Source organism: Anoplopoma fimbria, chromosome 8, assembly GCF_027596085.1.
Source record: "Anoplopoma fimbria isolate UVic2021 breed Golden Eagle Sablefish chromosome 8, Afim_UVic_2022, whole genome shotgun sequence".
In the NCBI taxonomy this organism is placed as follows: domain Eukaryota; kingdom Metazoa; phylum Chordata; class Actinopteri; order Perciformes; family Anoplopomatidae; genus Anoplopoma; species Anoplopoma fimbria.
The window spans coordinates 3,238,872-3,257,513 of NC_072456.1; the positions used below are offsets into that span (position 1 = coordinate 3,238,872).

Consider the following 18,642-nt stretch of genomic DNA (forward strand, 5'->3'; position numbering starts at 1 on the left):
CTGTAACATGCAGCAAAGGTTTATTTACACCATATATAAAATGTCCTAACGCAACACGTTGTCTCAACCGACTCGTCAAACACTTGATTGGTCAGTGGCCCTGAGGTTCAAACTATGACGACTTGTCAGTAAACCCTCGTAACATTCATGGTGTCTTTTCAGAGTAAACTTCCGTCTTCAAAGGGAGTGAAGACATCAAAACCACTTGGTTTGGTTAGTATCTCGCACACATCATCATCACACATGCACAAGGTCAAGGTGATAAACAGTCCTACTGTCGGTTTCATGCCATTTCATTGCTTGACATTTGTTGGCTCCAAATCCAACAAAGGCAAGGTCAGATGAGTGAAAACAAGCAGAAGTGGATGCAAATGCTTTGAGGAAGTAAATGCAGTCAATATAGTCAGGCATCAATGATACCATGTATTCTGGTAAAACACTGAACGTAACCATGACATTGTTAAACTCCACAGAGTACCTTTTTCTCAAGGTCCACTTGCATTTTCCAGAGATTTAAAGGACAAGTTCAGCAGTTTCATGCAGGAAATTGGCTCCTACAAGAGACTGATCACATGTTCTGTGGATTATTTGGAGTAACCGGGTCATGATTTCTGGAAAGAGCTCTTCAGTTTTTCAAATGCCACATTTGCTCAGTTGTTTTAGACTTTAGATGTGTACAGATTGTAAAGCCCTCTGAGGCCAATTTGTGATACTTGGCTATACAAAATAAATTGAATTGCATTAAATAAACTGGACCTTAAATTTCGATTTTATTACTGGTTTATTAATCTAATCACTTATTATTTTTTTTTACTTATAACCGTAATGAGTTAGACGAGGCATATTCATAATCAATACCCTCCTTGGATAACTGATCTTAGTCCCTGATTGTCCCCGTCTGGAATGCAACAAACCTGCATGTCCAGTGGGACCATATGTACACACAGTAGAGACACACAGTGAGCGTCAGTCGGCTTTGATTTTAGTTCAGCTGGTTGAAAAAGTGCTCGAGTCTGATCTCATGGAGACAAGAATTACAAAAACATGTTATCAGAAAGTAAAAAATAATAGCAGAGAGGGGTGGAACAAAAAAACAGATTCAAAGCAGAGGGTTTGGTTTCCTAGGCGAATATCATGATTCACTTTTATTAAAAGCATCATAGCTACAATTCATCATACATGATGTCTCCAAAAAACAAAAAACAAAAAGACAAACATCAAAAAAAGAAGAAAAAAAAACATTTACATGGTATGTCTGTAAACTTCAAGGCTAGATAAGAATTTTGAGGTAATGCTCTTCAGCTTGCTGGCTAAAAGTAACAAAAAGTCCATTTTTTTTCAAGAAAAAGTAGCTAAGTAATAAAGGTACCTGATTATTTTAACTCTTTAACACCAGTGCATCAACAGGAACAGAGTGAGACAAAATTGATTGCAGTACTTATGTCATCATTTACAGTTTTTGTTTAGTTTTTTTCTATTCATACGACACTTGTGGTTATTTATATAGTGTGTGCGCGCGCGTGTGTGTGTGTGTGTGTGTGTGTGTGTGGGGAGAGTGATGTTGGAACATTCAAAAGCTGCCTTGGTTATTGCTGTCTCAGCATTAAAAGGGAGAACGAGGAACTTAAAGGGGAAGGTGTCTTCCAGACAGCAAAAAAAAAACTGACCCTCCCCCATCCATCCCCTTTTTTCCTCTATCCCTCTCTCTGCATCTGCTGGGCTGGCTGTGATAGCAAATGTTAACATGACCTGGCCACAACGTGTGTGTGTGTGTGTGTGTGTGTGTGTGTGTGTGTGTGTGTGTGTGTGTGTGTGTGTGTGTGTGTGTGTGTGAGAATGGACTTTCAAATATTTGAACCACTCGTCGAGCTCGATTCGCCTCGGACACTCGAACTGGCCACGGGGAAAAACGGAAACGAATCGGGCGCCGCCCGCACTCCTCGAGCGTTTAAACTCGAGTTGAACTTCATGTGGAACTTAAGTGAATTTCCAACTTGGTTGACAGGTGTGTCTCAGTCCTGTTCTGGCCAGGCCTGGTGTCAGTGTGTGTGACTAGAGAAACAGTCTTTTAAGAGAAGGTCACTAAGGGAGCAGCACTTGGTCTGAAACTACCGGGACATGAAGAAAAACAAAAGAAATAATAAAAATACAAGATTTTTAATGTGGCAGCAACCGGGAAAAAAAGAATCAACCATTTAATGTGCCCCCCACCCCCCGTTAAGAATAAACCTGAAACATCACATCGCTGTGTGGACCACCGCTCCGAATCCATTCACAGAAAAAAAAACTCCAAACGGGGACGGCTGGTTTTTTTGGCGGCGGCGCGAAGCGGACCGATGGAAAAGCCCGATGGGTAGCAGACCCAGACCGCCTGCCCCCTCCTGAGCACAAAAACCAGCCGCCTCGAAGAGAGAGAGAGAGAGAGAGAGAGAAAGAGACACAGGATTCAGACGTGGCAGTGGAAAGACTGAAAGACTGGCATTCAAACAGTGTGGGACTGGGTTCAACAGTATTGATTCAGCGTGCATTCACACGCAGATACGCTCAAAATGAAATCAGCTACAGTGGGGGGCGAGTCCTCCCACTAAACAGTCACATGACAGAGGGGTTTTTCAGGAGTTAGTGTGTGTGTGTGTGTGTGTGTGTGTGTGTGTGTGTGTGTGTGTGTGTGTGTGTGCAGCTAATAATCAAGTATGTTTTGGTCGTCTGTGTGTGTGTGTGTGTGTGTGTGTGTGTGTGTGTGTGTGTGTGTGTGTGTGAGACTGAGTTATAGTCCAGTCCGCTTTTCCTCCTCAGAGTCTACCTGGTCTGATATGTGAGAACTAGAAGAAAATATTTTTTAAAAAAAAACAGTCTGCTCTGAAACAGAACAGCTCAAATCAACTCAGTTACCCACAATTCCTTTTGCAGCAGCTTTGTCAGACAGACAGCCGGGCCCTAGCTGTAATGCTGTTTTTTTTCCTTTTGTTTTGAGAACTGATGTCAGAAAGAATGCTGCCAACAACAACAAAACAGTCCGGACGACAAGGGAAGCAAAAATAAAGATTTGAGAGCTGAAAGCAGCAATAATAATAATATTAATAATAATAATAAATGCACTACTTGAACTGTGTGGAGTCCTATTGGAAGGATGGTGGGGAGAAAAGCGGGTGTGCACTGTTCACAGTGCACACAGGAGGAGCCGGGCTCTGAGCGAGCGGCTGCGAGGATCTTCCCTGACTACTCTATCCATCAGAGAGATTTAACTTAACACACGCACACCTCGTTCTCTCTGACGCGTAGTAGATATACCTGGTCAAAAAAAAGTAACAACAAATAGTGAGAGAAATCATCAACGACAATGTAAAAGGAGAAAAAAAACAAAACAGGATTGGTAATAGTTTGGGTTTTTCTGGTGGAGGCGTGGAGGTGTGTAAACGTGGCGAGGGGGAGGAGAGGAAATGTCCAAGGCCAGTCAGTTTTGTGTTTTTATTTCAGTCACTCTTGTCCTTCTGTGGAGACGCCGCTGCCGCCGCCTCCTCCTCCTCCTCCTCCTCCTCCATCCCTGCGTCCTCCAGGGCTGAGTCGTCGCCTCTCGTCCCCTCCTCCGCTCCATCCTCCTCCTCCTCAGCCAAGTCACTCTTTCCTCCTCCCTCCTCTTCCTCCTCTGCCGAAGCTTTAAGCCCTGCCTTCTCCCCTTCCTCCTCCTCCTCTTCCTCCTCCCCCTCCTCCTCGTCGTCTCTTTGGAGGTTCCTTGTCACGATGTTGCCCCCCAGCGCTCCGGCCATGGCGCTCTGCAGCTCGGCCAGGGTGGAAGCGGTGGGGAAGCCGGGCAGGCTGAGCCCCCGAGGCCCGGAGGGAGGAACATGGAGGGGTAGAGGAGGCCGGGCGCCATGGTGGAGAGGAGGAAGGGGTTGAACGCCAGCGAGTTGGCTGACATGCCGGCTGCGGCCAGCAGTGCTGCCGCGTCGCCGTTGATGCATGCCTCGGCTGACGAATCGGCGGCTGGGATTCGAGCGGCTCCGCTGGAGTCACTGACGGATTTTCCTGCCCTTCCTTTGCCCTCTTTCTCCTTCCTCCTCGCCTTCTTCACTCCTTCCTCATTACCCTCAGCCTCTTCCTCCTCGTCTTCTCCCCCTTCGTCATAGTCCTCTCCCTCTTCATCCCTCTTCCTCCTCGACGTCTCGTCGCTGTCTCCTCCCTCGCCCTCCGTTGTTCCGTTGGTATTCCGCGATGTGGCGGCGAAGGAGTTTGACGTGGCAGCGGCGGCGGCGGCTGCGGCGGCCAGGTTGCCCCCGAACAGGCCGCCTAGGCTGAACATGTTGGGGAGGGCAGCGGCCATGTTGGGCAGGCCTCCCATACCGGGCAGCATGAGGGGCAGCATGGAGGCGGCGGCGGCGTTGGCGGCCGCCTGCTTGGGGTCAGAGTGGGAAGGGAACGCCATTAGACCGGCCGCCAGCTGGAGAGACTGGAGGCTCTGCAGGGACGACAGGTCCATCCCCCGAACAGACTGTTCAACAGCAGAGGGTTGATTCCGCCTGTGCGCACACAAACACAAACGGAGGGTTAAAATGAAGCTCCATCTTTCAGCACAAACACCATCTGCTATGAAGTTCAATTATCTTACGCAGCCTTGATCTGACAGTGGAGGGGTTAAAAATTAACGTTAAACAATGTCAGAAGATGACTATCTGTCCTCAACATACATGTAGAGTGTGTGTGTGTGTGTGTGTGTGTGTGTGTGTGTGTGTGTGTGTGTGTGTGTGTGTGTGTGTGTGTGTGTGAGATGAAGAAGTTGCTTCAGCAGTAGTTTGTACCTGATGAAGCTGCAGAGGCCAGTGACGCCTGGGCCGCTTGGGCCTGGGCCTGGGCAGCAGCGGTTGCCTTGGCGATCTCAGATTTTGGTCGTCGCCCCCGACGACGAACGCCCTCCTCCCTGATGACAGGGCCGGTCAATAGGCGGTCAAACATGGCCTCCGGGAGGAAACCCTGAGTAGGAGGAGAGTTCAGGTTATAAAGGAAACAATGATGCAACGACGTGCATCTGTGTAATCCAGCAGGTGTAACCTTCACAGGTGTCGTCTCTGCTACTTACCGACTGTTTGACGATGTCTGTCCAATCAGGGGCAATAGAATACTCTGGGTTCTCCAGCAACCATCTGGGAAGCTCCTTCATTGGTGGAGCCATGGCCCCGCCCATCTGAGAAGCAGGAAGATGAAAATTAGTTTTTCTTGGAAAATCAATGCAAGCAGAAAGCTTCTTCATAACCTTAGATATCCGTACTGAGAGAGGACTGATCTGCTTACCTTGCGTCCGTTGCGACGGTTGACTACAGGCACCCTCTCTTCTCCCGTCAGGGTGTTGATGTCGATCTTGTTGGGGTTTCGACAGCGGTGGCGCTTCTGCTTGGGCTTAGAGAACTGAGAGGGCAGTAAATCCTCGCTCTTCTGTCGTAGGAAGAAAAACACAGAGAGGTGGGTGTGAATAACTCGTGGCTCAGAGAGAAGACCAACAAGAATAAAACAGGAGGGGGAACTTCATTAAGCTCTAATCCTACTTAGGCTCACACTAACAAAAGGACTTAAGGTGAAGAGAATGAAAAAAAATGAAAAAATGAATTCATTTTGAAAAAAAAGACGTACTGGTGTGAATCCAGCCATGTCCATGGTGTACGTCGGGTGCTGCCTCAGCCACTCTCCCAGCTCTTTGTTGGAAACCGCTGCCTCCTCCTCCTCCAGACTGCCGGAGGCCAGGGACCTGGCACTGGGGCTCTGCTCTGGGACGCTGCGGGGTCTGTGGGCCCGGGGAGCATGCTGAACCCCCTCCGCACCTGAGACCTTTGTCCCATCGCCGTCATCCTGAACGTCCAAGAGGGACACAAAGAACGTTAGGGAAAGACGAAGTCACAGACGCCACTCGGACTGTGTTGTGTTGGTGCAAAGCTGACATTTCTGCTGTCTATTAAGAACACTCCCTACCCCTCCTGCTCTCTTGTTGCCCATGAACAACAGCTCCAGGCCTTCAACATTTTTCCTGCGGCCCCGCCTCCTCCTCATGATGGGCAGGTCGGCCTCCAGCGATCCATTGGCTCTGTGTCCAGAGGGAGGGGCTTGCTGAAGCAGCTCCATCTGGGCTTTGAGGGAGGGGCTAGTTACCAGGGCACTGGGGAAGCCGGCCAATGAGGGAGAGGCCTTGTGGTGATGGTGCATGCCCTGAACGACAAATCAGATCAGTTTTAGTTCATAAACTTGGTCTCATTCCTTTTTTTCTTTTTAAATACAATACATGCTAAAGTAAGTTACAAAAGTCACTTTTTTGGGGGGCGTAATATTCACGTTCTGTTTGAGAGTACTCATGACAAAAACAACAGTTAAAAAAATATAATGACTGATTATGAAAACCAGCGGCCCCGATGTGTAAAGGAGAGGAGCTCCGTGTGTTCACCTTGGTGAGGTCTATCGCCTGGCTCTGGGACTCGGCGGCTGAGTGGCTCTCTCTCAGCTGAGCCACCATCTCCATCAGGTTGCGCCTCTTGGCCGCCCTCTCCGCCTCGATCTCGATCTTCCTTCTCCTCCTCCTCCTCTGGCGCGGCGCCGTCAGGCTCAGAGCGTCCTCCTGCAACGTCAGGTTAACAGTTACACCTCCGACCATACCACAGTCAGTGTTCTTACCGGGACAGCAACAGTCAGTTGAGGCTGATTCCAGGTTTTAATTTTTACTTATGACTATCAAGTACAAAATAAAAGTTTCTGAATAAATTAAAATCTATTTATTTTGTTTATGTTTAAAAAAATATCTGCACAAGCACTCACATGAACCTGTGGCGATAGTGTTTTATCCTCGCTCCCACTGTAAGGTGTGTGGATGCCGGCCATCGTCAGCTCGGCGAGGCTCCGCCTGTGCAGCGGGCTCTCGGCCACCGTGGCGACGGCAGCTGCAGCGACGGCGGAGCCGTTCCCCGGCAACAGGCTGCCTGGGAAGTCGAAGATGTGGCGCCTGTTGACGGGCCACTTGCCCTTCAGGACGGCATCACAGATGTTATCCATCCTGTTGATCATCACTCGATCCTGAGAGCATGGGGAGAGGAGAGAGGCCATGATGGACCACTACAACAGTTGAAACTTAAAAGGCTCATCAAAAACTAATTCAAGTTCCAAGACACGTGGACTTTTGGAATTTCTTGCTATTTGAGACTCACCTTGGGCCAGAATGAAAAGCCGTAGGTGCGGTCCTGTAGGGCCTGCAGCGCCGAGGTCTCCGGCAGGTCGTCGGGGCAGAACCCGTCTCTGGTCTCGTTCTGGGCCGACGTGCTCAGCGACGCGATGCTCTCCTCGTCAAAGTTCTTCTGCTCAGACGCAGCGCTCGCTGTGTGGGGGGGAGAAATGAGTCACGCCATCGCTCTCGACTTTAAAAAGTGCACCACAGGAATGTTTTTGTTTTGTTTGTCATATGTTTGTTGTGTTACAAATGAGCTGGATTTTGTTGTGCATCCCTGTGTTGCATAATGACAATAAATTATCCTTGAACCCTTAAGAAGGGTTTTCCATGGGATCCAATTCCAAATTTTTATTCTCTCAACCCTGAAGCTCAAAGTTCCACTGAGATCAATGACCGACTTCCTCCAAACTAATATCAGTAAACTTCCCCCTTACCTTCAGCCTGAGAGGATTTCTCAGATTTGTCATCTTCATCCATCCTCTCCTCCTCCTCCTCCTCTGGGCTTTTCTCGGTGTCGGCTGACTTTGGAGATTTAGGAGACTCTGGGCGCTCCCTCTCCTCCTGCTCAGCAGCCTTGTGGCCCGGTTGATCTTTGGGAGGGGAGTCTGGGCGCTCTGAGAGCTCGGTGCTGGTCTCCGTCTGGTCCCTGAGAGAGTCGGCAGGAGTCGAGCTCTTCTCCTCTTCTGTCAAGTCTTTGTCTTGGTCGTCTGCCGGATTGGAGGTCGTCTCTCCTTCTCCGCTCTGCTCTTCTTTCTGCTCTACCTGCTCCTCTTTTTCCACTTTTGGCTGGGCTGTCTGCTCCTCCTCCTCTTCTTCTTCTTCTTCCTTCACCTCTTTTCTCGGCGAAGCAGCGCTTTCCTCTTTCCCCTCTCCGACCTCTCCCTCATTTCCCTTCTGTTCATCAGCAGTTTCAGTCTTGATATGTGGAATGTCGCCGGCGTCTCCTTTGTCTGTTTCCATTTCCACCTCCTTCCCTTCGCCCTCCTCTTTCACTGCATTAACGGCAACTTCAGCAGCCGCTGCGGCGCTTGCCAGCTCGGCAGAGGTGAGGAGGGGCGAGGGGTCGCTCTCCCCCGCTCCCGTCCCCGCTTTGGTGATATCTCCTTGGACCACTGAGGCGCCGCCCCCCCGCTGGCCGGTGAAGCGCTGGTGGGCGTCCAGAAAGGCCAAGGTGGGGTCGTTTAAGATGTGGTAGTCCGTCCGGCTCACGCCGTGCTTGGAGGCCCCAAGGATGAGGTCCCGGTCATGGTGGCCGCTCTCCCACCACTCGGGGAGGTCAGGGGAGGGCTGGCAGAGCTTGAGGCGCTCCGAGAGCAGGGGGTGGGGGAGGACCTGCTCCCGGATGCGCCGGAGCAGCTCGATGCGGTACAGGGTGCGGGAGGCGCGCTCTTCTGTGATGGGGTCGATGATCAGGGTCGGGTCCGGTAGTTCTGATGAGGTAAAAGTCGTAAAAAAAAACAAAAAACTAAATCTCATATTGGACTATTTCTCTGCAAACCAAACTTTCTCTTTGACCTATAAGTTGTTGTTTTAGATTCCTCTTACCGGTTTCAGTCTTGACCTGCATCCTGCAGACCCGTTTGCACATGGCGATGAATGAGTAGTAATATTTCTCCAGGCTCTCGTCCGTTTTCTTGTCCAGTCGAGCAAAGGCCCTGAACTGTGCCCAGTCGAATTTATGACGCTGGGTGTCAAAGACGACACCGAATGTGGAGACCACGCGGTAGAAATCGGCCTCCTCGCGACGAGTCCACCTGACAGAGGAAAGAAAAAACTGTGTGAGTAAATGTTAAACTAAAAAAAGTTTTAATTTGATGAAATAATATTAAATAAGGGGTTCAATGCTAAAGGACAATTTCTTATAACTACCGTTGTCGTCTCTCCTTGTAGTACATGGCTCCATCAGTCATCAGCGAGCTGGCGGTCATCACAGGCGACGCCTCCGGCAGGAACTGGCCACCTTTGGCAAAGTAGGCGCCTCCTTTAGCCAGATACGGGCTTCCTTCTGTCATGAACACCGCTGCTGCGTCTTGGATGTAAGTTGCCCCTCCTTCCCCGGCGTCGGTTGCCATGCCGATGGCGGGCAGGAAGTCCCTGCGCCGCCGTCGGCGGCCGTCGGGCCGGCTGAGGGCCTCCTGGCGGAGCTGCTCCCTGCGGTTGGAGCGCTGGTAGGCCGTGATGAGGCGACGCAGGCGGGCGGTGAGGGCCGATGCCGCCGGCCAGTAGAGCCGCTCGTTGGAGCTTGAGGCTCCGCCCATGCCTTGACCATTTTCACCTGATTTGTCTGCATGAGAGAAAAGATGATGTAAGGAACCTCATCATCAGATCTTTTTATTTATTTTTTTAAACATTGAAAGTACTCAAGCGGCAGGTGAGATCTTGCTTGGTTTTTCTAGGGCTGAAGTTTAAAATCAGGCAGGGTTTGATTTTTAACACACTTGCACAAAAACATTTCACATTCTATTGAACTACTCTGCTTTTAGAAAACAACGGATCCTCTACATGAATCCAAAATTTACCTTCGGCTTCACCTTCTACGGTGTCGTCCAGTGGAGAGTTGGTGAAGTCGTCCATCTCGTCCTTGAAAGGCATCCGCAGTGGCTTGTACTCTGGATCCTCATCCTCACTGTAGATGTTGGGGGGCAGTAAATAATTAAACATTTGTATTTCATGGAAGCACATTCTGATCATGTTCACTCTTAATATTTGAGAAACAGGCAACACAGTATGTTAAAAGGAGGTGAAAAGGCTAGACATTAAGACTCTGAATGAAGTAAGGCTCAAGTTTAACTCAAGGGATTTTCAATCCCCATGAGTGTATGTAAAGACATTGGTTAAAACCAACGTCATTTAAGTTGGCAGCAGTTTAAACAAATATATATATATTTTTTTAAAAACGTTGATCTACATCTGCTTCCAGTCCCATCTATTGGAGACACTGGACTACATGCTCTGAAAAAACAAAAGATCATTCATGTTTTTAGACAATTTAAAGTTAAAATACAAGAGTAGAAAGTGGATAATAAAAAGGGGAAAGCGATTGTAGGAAAAAGGTTTTAAATGTGACTAATCACAGACGGGGGAACAGAGAAGCTCGCTCTCTTACCCCTCGATGCCATCTGCCATCATGTCGGAGCTCCTCTGCTCAGCGGCGATGGCCTTGGCGTCGGGCATGCCCACCCTCTCCAAGAAACACAGGGCGGGGTCGGCTCGCATTGAGTTGTACTTCTCATAGCCTGAAGAGGAGGAAGAGGAAACTTTGAAAAATACGGAAGCCTGGAGGCTATGAAGTGGACTTTAAAGTCCATGTAGTCTCAGACTAAAACACACATCTAGGAACACTCCTAGAAAGAAGGGTGTGCACACACACAACACACACACACACACACACACACACACACACACAATGAAGGAGTAGACAAAAACAGCAGCAGAAGGGCAGACCCCAGGAGCCAGCTGCTGACAAGACAGACAGCTCGCAAGTGTGTGTGTGTGTGTGTGTGTGTGTGTGTGTGTGTGTGTGTGTGTGTGTGTGTGTGTGTGTGTGCACACTTATCCAAGTGAGCCTGCAGTTGCTCACATGTGTCAGAGAGAGAGGGGTAGAGAGAGAGAGGGGTAGAGAGGTAGAAAAAGAGAGAGGGAGGTAGAGAGAGAGAGGGGTAGAGAGAGGTAGAAAAAGAGAGGTAGGTAGAGAGAGAGAGAGAGGGGTAGAAAGAGAGAGAGGGAGGTAGAGAGAGAGGGATAGAGAGGTAGAGAGAGAGAGAGGATGAAGAGGAAAAAGTGTGTGTGTCAGGATGTCTGTGAAAGTGAGCTAGTGGGTGTGAGAACTGTATGTGTGTGTTTGTCCGTTAGGGGCATTCAAGCAGAACAGATTAGAATGTGCAGGTCCCACTGAGACACACAGTTAAGGGGAGAGAGAGAGAGAGAGGGGGGGGAGAGAGATTTGAAGGAATGAGAGGAAAATTCAAAGGAGCAGGTGAGATGAGGGAAGAAAGAAAAGAGAGAGAGGAAGAGGAAGTGAGATAGTTGAGGACAGGTGGAAGGAGAGGAGGACCCACAGAGCCTCTCCCTCCACCTTCTATTCATTCCTCCTTCCTTCCTTCTCTCCATCACATTTCAATTAGGGAAGATGTGAAGCATTGTTCCCTAACCGTCTCTGTCACACACACACACACACACACACAACTCTGTGCCGGCAGCCAAACGTTAATCATTGAGGCCTTACAGACCATCACTTTTCTGTGTATGCGTGTGTGTGTGCATGTGTGTGAGACGCATTGTTTTGTGTGTTAGCCCCCTCCCCCCAAGGGCCTCCAAAGTGAATGAGGATTATGATTAACTATGGGTGAGCCCCATTTGTAAACCTCTGTGTGTGTGTGTGTGTGTGTGTGTGTGTGTGTGTGTGTGTGTGTGTGTGTGTGTGTGTGTGTGTGTGTGTGTCCTAATTGAATCATAGAGGGTGGCAATGATGATAAAATTATGACAATTATGCCAAATTAATATGAATGAGGCTCTCCATCCACAGCTTGCAGACAGTGGGAGTCACAGTCAGTCAGCACCCAAAGGTGGGTCAATATGGAGACTAACGCTAACCCCCAATGACGATCCGAAGATCAATAAACGGAGAAAAAAGGAAATTAGTTTGGTGGTATTATTATTATCAGCATCATCATCATCTGTGACATAAACACCTGTAACTACCTGCCAAAGCAGACAAATGCACACACACAAACACCAGTGGCTCCTGGTGAAACCAGCCATCAATCACGCTCCGATAGCACACAGAGCCTGCCAGCTGCGTACCACTATTGCCATAGCAACACCAATCAACCGGTGGCAGCAGAAGTGGGGGGGATGTGTGTGTGTGTGTGTGTGTGTGTGTATGTTTGACTGCTCATGTGATGCTTGAATAGTTGGAAGCCACCGGAGCGAGTCTGTGTGTGTGTGTGTGTGTGTGTGTGTGTGTGTGTGTGTGTAAGTGGTGCTGACATGTTATCTGTGTGTGTGTGTGTGTGAAAGTGTGTGTGTGTTGTGTGTGTGTGTGTGTGTGTGTGTGTGTGTGTGTGTGTGTGTGTGTGAAAAGGTGCTGACATGTTATCTGTGTGTGTGTGTGTGTGTGTGTGTGTGTGTGTGTGTGTGTGTGTGTGTGTAAGTAAAGGTGCTGACATGTTATCTGTGGGTGTGTGCGATGTTCATTTTGCATTCTCCGTGTCCATGTGTTGCGGCTGCTGTGTCGTGGATGTAGATCTTTGGCTGCTGTTCTTACCGTGTTTGTAGACGCCGATGAGCAGGGATTTATCGGCCTCGCTGTCCCACCAGTCGGCCGGGACCTCGGCGTGGAACGGCTGGGGGATCCAGATGTCCAGCTCACTGTGGCACATATACACACACATCACATGGAGTCAAATTACACTGTTTTTGTGAGTGCAATAATAATAATAATCTAAACAGGAAGTACTGCCTCAGCCACCTCAAGGTTCAAGTGTCTCTTGGGTCCAACTGGTAGAAGTACGAAGGGAAATTAGTATGAAGTCATAGAATTACTGAGAGCACATAATTATATTGACATGTTTAAATGAAATCTAGTCAGTCTTGGTGATATCTGAATCAGGGAGCAGGCTCCTGAACTAGTACGGTCAAAAATATCAAAGTATGGATGACACTTTGATTCCTAATGTCCTGAATTTTGACATCTTCATAGTGGCAGTAGAGCATTTATTTTGATACAAATAAAAAGACAATTTCAACCTTTAAGTCCAAAACTTACAGACCAACAGAAACTCTGAACACAAAAACCCATTTAAGGAAAGCTACATACAGCTCTATATGATTATTTGAGTTCTTTGAGAGAGGAAACCAATGATGACTGAGGAGTTGAACAGCCTCTACACCATGTGGGATTTCATTAAGTAGAATTAGGGCAATTATCTTCCTGGACAAGCACAGCGGAGCATCTATGGATCATCAACCTCTGCTATTAATATTGGAAGTATAATATTGGTGTGTTGTATTGTCATTGGAGTTAATTTGGCCCCGTTAGTGTTTGTGGGACCAGTTGGTTGACTTAAAATAAGCCCAATAGGATTCTCACTACTATCATATTGTGAGCTAAAACAGTAGAAAGGGAATTATTTTAAAGAGGCATTTGTTTCCAGGTGTTCAGGAGAACTACTGCCTATATGAAATGGTTTCATTCTGCTGCATAGATTCTGCATCCACATCCATAACGTTATTTGTGCATTGATAACTCAGTGGAGCTCTACTGTTTCCATCCCAGCCTGACATTTAGGAACACAAAGAGTAACTAGAAGCTATTTGCCTTATATCAAATGAATCGACAGCAGCTTGAGAGCACGTTGGGACATAGCAGCTATGAGCAGACTATGAGCTTATGAGGTCTTGTTTTTTTTCAAAACTAAAAACAGTTATTAGGTAAGGACAAGAACTCTCCATGCATGTAAATGACAAACTGACAATAGTTATAATGAATGAGTTTTTTCTTTTTTTTTTGCAGAGTGGATTTTATGTTGTGGCACCAAAAAAAAAAGAAAAAGAAACCATTATGGAAAGAAGGTAGAAAATTGTGTTTTCCAGCTAGTTCTGGAGAGAAAGGGTACAATGCACAATGGAAGCAGAGAGACAGAGGGTGACAGGGGGGAGAAGAAACCAGGGAAACAGTCCCTTATCTCTGCAAACAGCAGCATGCCCGGCCTTGGCAACGCACACGCGCACACACACACACACACGTGTGCGCGCCAAGACTGGCATGCTAAATCCCCCTGGCATATGTTGGCACGATGGCACCCCGTATGCTCACGTCTGGCAAGCGCTGACACACACACACACACACACACACACACACACACACACACACACACACACACACACACACACACACACACACACACACACACACACACACACACACACACACACACACACACACACACACACACACACATTGAGGAGAGGGGGAGAGAGAGAGACACGGGGAGGTGGATAGATCAACATGAAGTGCACGTGCTACACATTATAAATGCAGTCACATCTGGGTGAAAGGGTGATATGAGAGAGAGGGGGGGGATGGGAGATGATGAGAGACTAAAGTGGACTGCAGAGAAAGACTAAGACAGCAAGAAAAGTGTGGCGTGGCAGAGAAGAAGACGGAGGGAGCGGTGATGGAGTCGTCATGCTGAGGCCCTCACACTGTAAAACCTCTACCGAATGATCAAAAGAGAGAAAAGAAGAAACTCTAAATGGGTCAAAACTGAGATAAAACGCTGGTTTTCCCCAGATAAAGAAACTGCGTTGTATCCTTCAGAATAGAAAGAAAGCAGCCAAAGAGGCCACTGGAACAGACGGAAATACACTCCAGTAATAATTCATCACACGTTCATATAAATATCCATCTCTCAACTCACTTTCATGATGCTTCTGATACATGAAAGCCTTTCTGCCAACTGTAAACAACCAGTGTGTTGTCTTCAAGGAAAAATACTACAGGATGGATCCGGTGTTTTGTTTGGGTTCGGATCTACTATCGGGTTATGAAATGATGGCTCTGGACAAAGAATCGGATCAAAAGTGTCTGTCTCTTTTTTTTTTTCTGATCTGTTATGTTACCAATAAAACGAAGAAGAATGTAAGGTCTTGTTTTATCATCTCCAGACGTCTGTGAGAGGAAGTGTGACCACAGCACTGATAAGTTTGTTCTAAAACAGAACAAAATAAGAACAGTTTGTTCTAAAACAGAACAGGAGCTGAGGAGTTAGTTTGAGCTGCAAAAGGCTCAGAGTGAAGAGAGAAAAAAGGAAAACTGACATTCATAGCGAGGGAGGTTGTGGTTGAAGAGACATTTGAATTTAGAGAGTGAGAGAAGTGTTTACTGACCTGGAGTCAGCTCCTTCCAGGATGCGATCGGCCTGGTCGCCGATGACTTCCTGTCGCAGGTAATACAGCATCCTCACCCGCAGCAACACCCTGAAACACAAAGTCAATTAGTTTGCATTTGCTATTAAACTGAGAACCTCTGCATCAGATGATGAGATGGATGTCAGAGCTACAGTGAAAGAAATGTTCTGGGTCATTGTAGTCTTTAGAGCACCAAAAATGAGTCAATCGTTCAGTCAATCAACGGAAAATAATTCTTCAACAGAGTGGTCAATCAATGGTCTTATGCAATTTATTTGCAAGAAACAAAAATACGGCAGAAAAACGTATTTCCAAACATGTTATTTGCAGCATTTCTTCATAAAACCTCTGATATCAGATATTTCATAACTACTGTAAAAACATAGGAAGTTGCAGATGCTCTGTGATCTAAGCATCTACTCTTTTCCTCTGCTGAAATACCAGCTGCACAAACTATCATTCATTACTGCTGTTGTAGAAAACAACAATAGATGGTCTTCTTACGATACGAACCATGGATGTTCCCGGTCAGAGTTATACCCTTCCAGCCAGCATCCAGCATCCCCCGAGGGAAAATTCAGCAGAGTCTCAAAAATGAGAGTCGGAACTGATCTCCCGACGCTGGAAACACTGCTAACTGGGAGATGCGCCTTCACTGTAAACATTTGTCACCAGATCTGTCACTGGGATTTAATGCCAATAACGGACGGAGGAAGCAGAGGGGTGGGGGGTGGGGAGGAGACGAATTGAAAGGACAGAGAGCGGCAACGCTAGAGGGGAGGGGACAGAAAGTTTTGGAGAGGCAGCGCAGACGGGGGAGGGTATAAAGGCCCGATACTTGCGACTCACTATGTGTGTGTGTGTGTGTGTGTGTGTGTGTGTGTGTGTGTGTGTGTGCATCAATGGCATCACAACTTGCTGTGTGTGTGTTTGTTGGCAGGCTGTGTGAGCTCATCCATCAATGTGCCAGGCCTGATTAGCCACACAACGCTGTGCTCCAGCCTAGCAGATGGCACCACATAATCACCCCCAAGTGTGTGTGCGTGCGTGTGCGCGTGCCTTTCACCCACTTCCAACAGGTCTGCCTGCCTAGCACCTGGCCTGGCACCCAGCCAGAGACACACACACACACACACACACACACACACAAACAAACAAACAAACAAACAAACTTCCCCCTCAAGAAGAAGAAGAAAAAAAAAAATCTTGGGATTGAGGCCTATCTCCCTGACAACAGAGAAGAGTGAGCTGACCACAGTGTGATCCAGCGTGTGTGTGTGTGTGTGTGTGTGTGTAAGCCACCGCTCCATCCCCATTAGCTCGGTATCCACACACTAATAACCCTTTCATAAACTGTTACTGGGCCCCTACAGTTCGTTGGACACCAGCTCCCAAGCTGTTTCAAGTGTGGGTGTGTGAGTGTGAGAGAGAGAGAGAGAGAGAGAGAGAGAGAGAGTGAGTGAGTGAGTGAGTGTGAGTGAGTGAGTGAGTGTGTGAGTGAGTGAGTGTGAGTGAGTGAGTGAGTGAGTGAGTGAGTGAGTGAGTGAGTGAGTGAGTAAGCCCTACTTGTTACAGTGGTGTTTCAGGTGTCTCTTGTAGCTATCCTCTTGCAGTAAGTGGTCCGGGTTGCAGCTGGCCAGCCAATCGGCTCGTGGCGTCTGAGGAGGCGGGGCTTGGGGCTTCCCCTTCTTGCCCTTCCTGCCCCGAGGGACTGGAGTGGAGAGACCTGAGAGAGAGAGAGAGGGGGGGGGATTAAGAATGCATCTTTGCTACTCAGAGTCAGTTGCACCCAGCGGCCTGTATTAAAAAGCCAATGTGCTCCCCCAATGTGCAAAAATATGCATTATTCAACCACCCGACCCAAAAATAAAAACTTCAATGTATTACATTACATTACAGTCATTTAGCAGACGCTTTTATCCAAAGCGACTTACAGGAAGTGTATTCAACATAGGTATTCAAGAGAACTACTAGTCACCAGAAGTCATAAGTGCATCTCCTTTCTTAAACAAGCATCTTAAAGCATAAACCAGAGCAAAAGTATAGTGCAGAGGCAAAATACTACGAAAACAATAATTGCAACAGACTAATACGAATATAATAAGTGCTACAAACTACTACGAATAGGATAAGTGCAGTAAACGAATACGAATTCAATAAGTGCAGCGAACTGATACGAATACAATAAGTGCAACAACTAATACGAATGTATGATAAAAGAGAGACAGAGACGAACTGAGTGCCACTACCGCTGTGCACATGTGTTTGAGAGAGGTGATGAAGATTGAGAGCTGTATATAGATAGTGGGTCTATATCTGAATCGTGTGTGTGTGTGTGTGTGTGTGTGTGTGTGTGTGTGTGTGTGTGTGTGTGTGTGTGTGTGTGTGTGTGTGTGTGTTACCAGAATGGTTGGTCAGCGTCTTGGTGGTCCCGTCCTCACTCGGGGTGATCAGGTCCCAGATGAAGCTCTTGATGTTCTCGTCTCCGCGGTAGTGCAGCAGGCAGTAGGCCAGCAGGGCCCTGCAGATCTTCTCCACGTCGGCCTCCTTCAGGGGCCGCTTGAAGCGACCGTGAGACAGGATGTCGCTCCACCTGCCCCACCTAAACACAGACGCGACAGGAAGGGACACCGTCAGCCTATTTCATTACAAATATTTAATACACAACATTCATACAAAAGTACACAGCGCAGAAAATTTTTTTTTTTTTTTTTTTAAATCAAGAGAACTTTAACACCAAAGCAAAGGAGCAGATCAAAGGCTTTGGGACTCCATGTCAGCACTGTACCAATCAACAGATAAGTGAGACATTAACAATAACACTATAATGCATGCGGTATAATGAGCAAACTATACTTCTCTTCCTATCACAGACACAAAAAGTAAGTAGACCAGTAGTTTTGTATCTGGAAGGAAGCAGTGAAAAGGTTCTTTAGTGTTTATACAGGAAACGGCGATGGAAGATGATAGACTACACTTAGAAAAAGATGGTCGAGCTAATCACCATGAGCTAGAACTAAATAAATATCAAACAATTTATGAAATGAACAACCATTGCACTGTATGCAAAGTATATTTCAGAGAAATCAAAACTATTTTGTAAACAATTAGTCAAACTTAGTATATAGCAATAAACTATTAATTTCCATGCACCAATCTGACTTAAAAATCAATGTAAACCACCTCATAGATTCACTGAGAAACTTCCTGTTTTCACAGACAAGTTTGACTTCAAAATAATAGCAGAACACATCTGAGTGTCACTCAGACCATATCAGGATGTATGAGGAATATCAAAGTTAAAGCCCTCTAAAATGTCATATACGAGCTGCATTCCCTCTAAATTCAGATGAGCTTACCAGAATGATCACGCTGGTATGATCATACGCATTAAAGGGTTCTATCAAACATTATGTTATTTTAGAGATAATATGGAAATATCAAGAAATATAAATATTATCATATAGAGATTATATTTATAAGCCATATAACCAGCCTTAATACCAATAACAATGACATGCTGTTTTAATGCT

The 18,642-nt window shown here is 47.1% G+C and overlaps 1 protein-coding gene across 1 annotated transcript in view; it reads right to left on the minus strand.

Annotated features, from left to right (window-relative positions):
* Positions 1 to 1,093: 1,093 nt before the first annotated feature.
* The window catches only part of chd7 (chromodomain helicase DNA binding protein 7), a 67,738-nt gene continuing 50,189 nt past the window's right edge, over positions 1,094 to 18,642 (minus strand). Inside the window, 20 exon segments of the mRNA XM_054602247.1 lie at positions 1,094 to 3,826; positions 3,829 to 4,476; positions 4,479 to 4,517; positions 4,797 to 4,968; positions 5,075 to 5,179; positions 5,287 to 5,427; positions 5,623 to 5,838; positions 5,959 to 6,192; positions 6,425 to 6,595; positions 6,793 to 7,047; positions 7,179 to 7,345; positions 7,633 to 8,628; positions 8,744 to 8,952; positions 9,068 to 9,482; positions 9,718 to 9,824; positions 10,305 to 10,434; positions 12,465 to 12,568; positions 15,089 to 15,178; positions 16,676 to 16,835; positions 17,512 to 17,711. Coding sequence (XP_054458222.1) covers positions 3,474 to 3,826; positions 3,829 to 4,476; positions 4,479 to 4,517; positions 4,797 to 4,968; positions 5,075 to 5,179; positions 5,287 to 5,427; positions 5,623 to 5,838; positions 5,959 to 6,192; positions 6,425 to 6,595; positions 6,793 to 7,047; positions 7,179 to 7,345; positions 7,633 to 8,628; positions 8,744 to 8,952; positions 9,068 to 9,482; positions 9,718 to 9,824; positions 10,305 to 10,434; positions 12,465 to 12,568; positions 15,089 to 15,178; positions 16,676 to 16,835; positions 17,512 to 17,711 — 4,912 coding nt within the window. The 3' untranslated portion in view covers positions 1,094 to 3,473.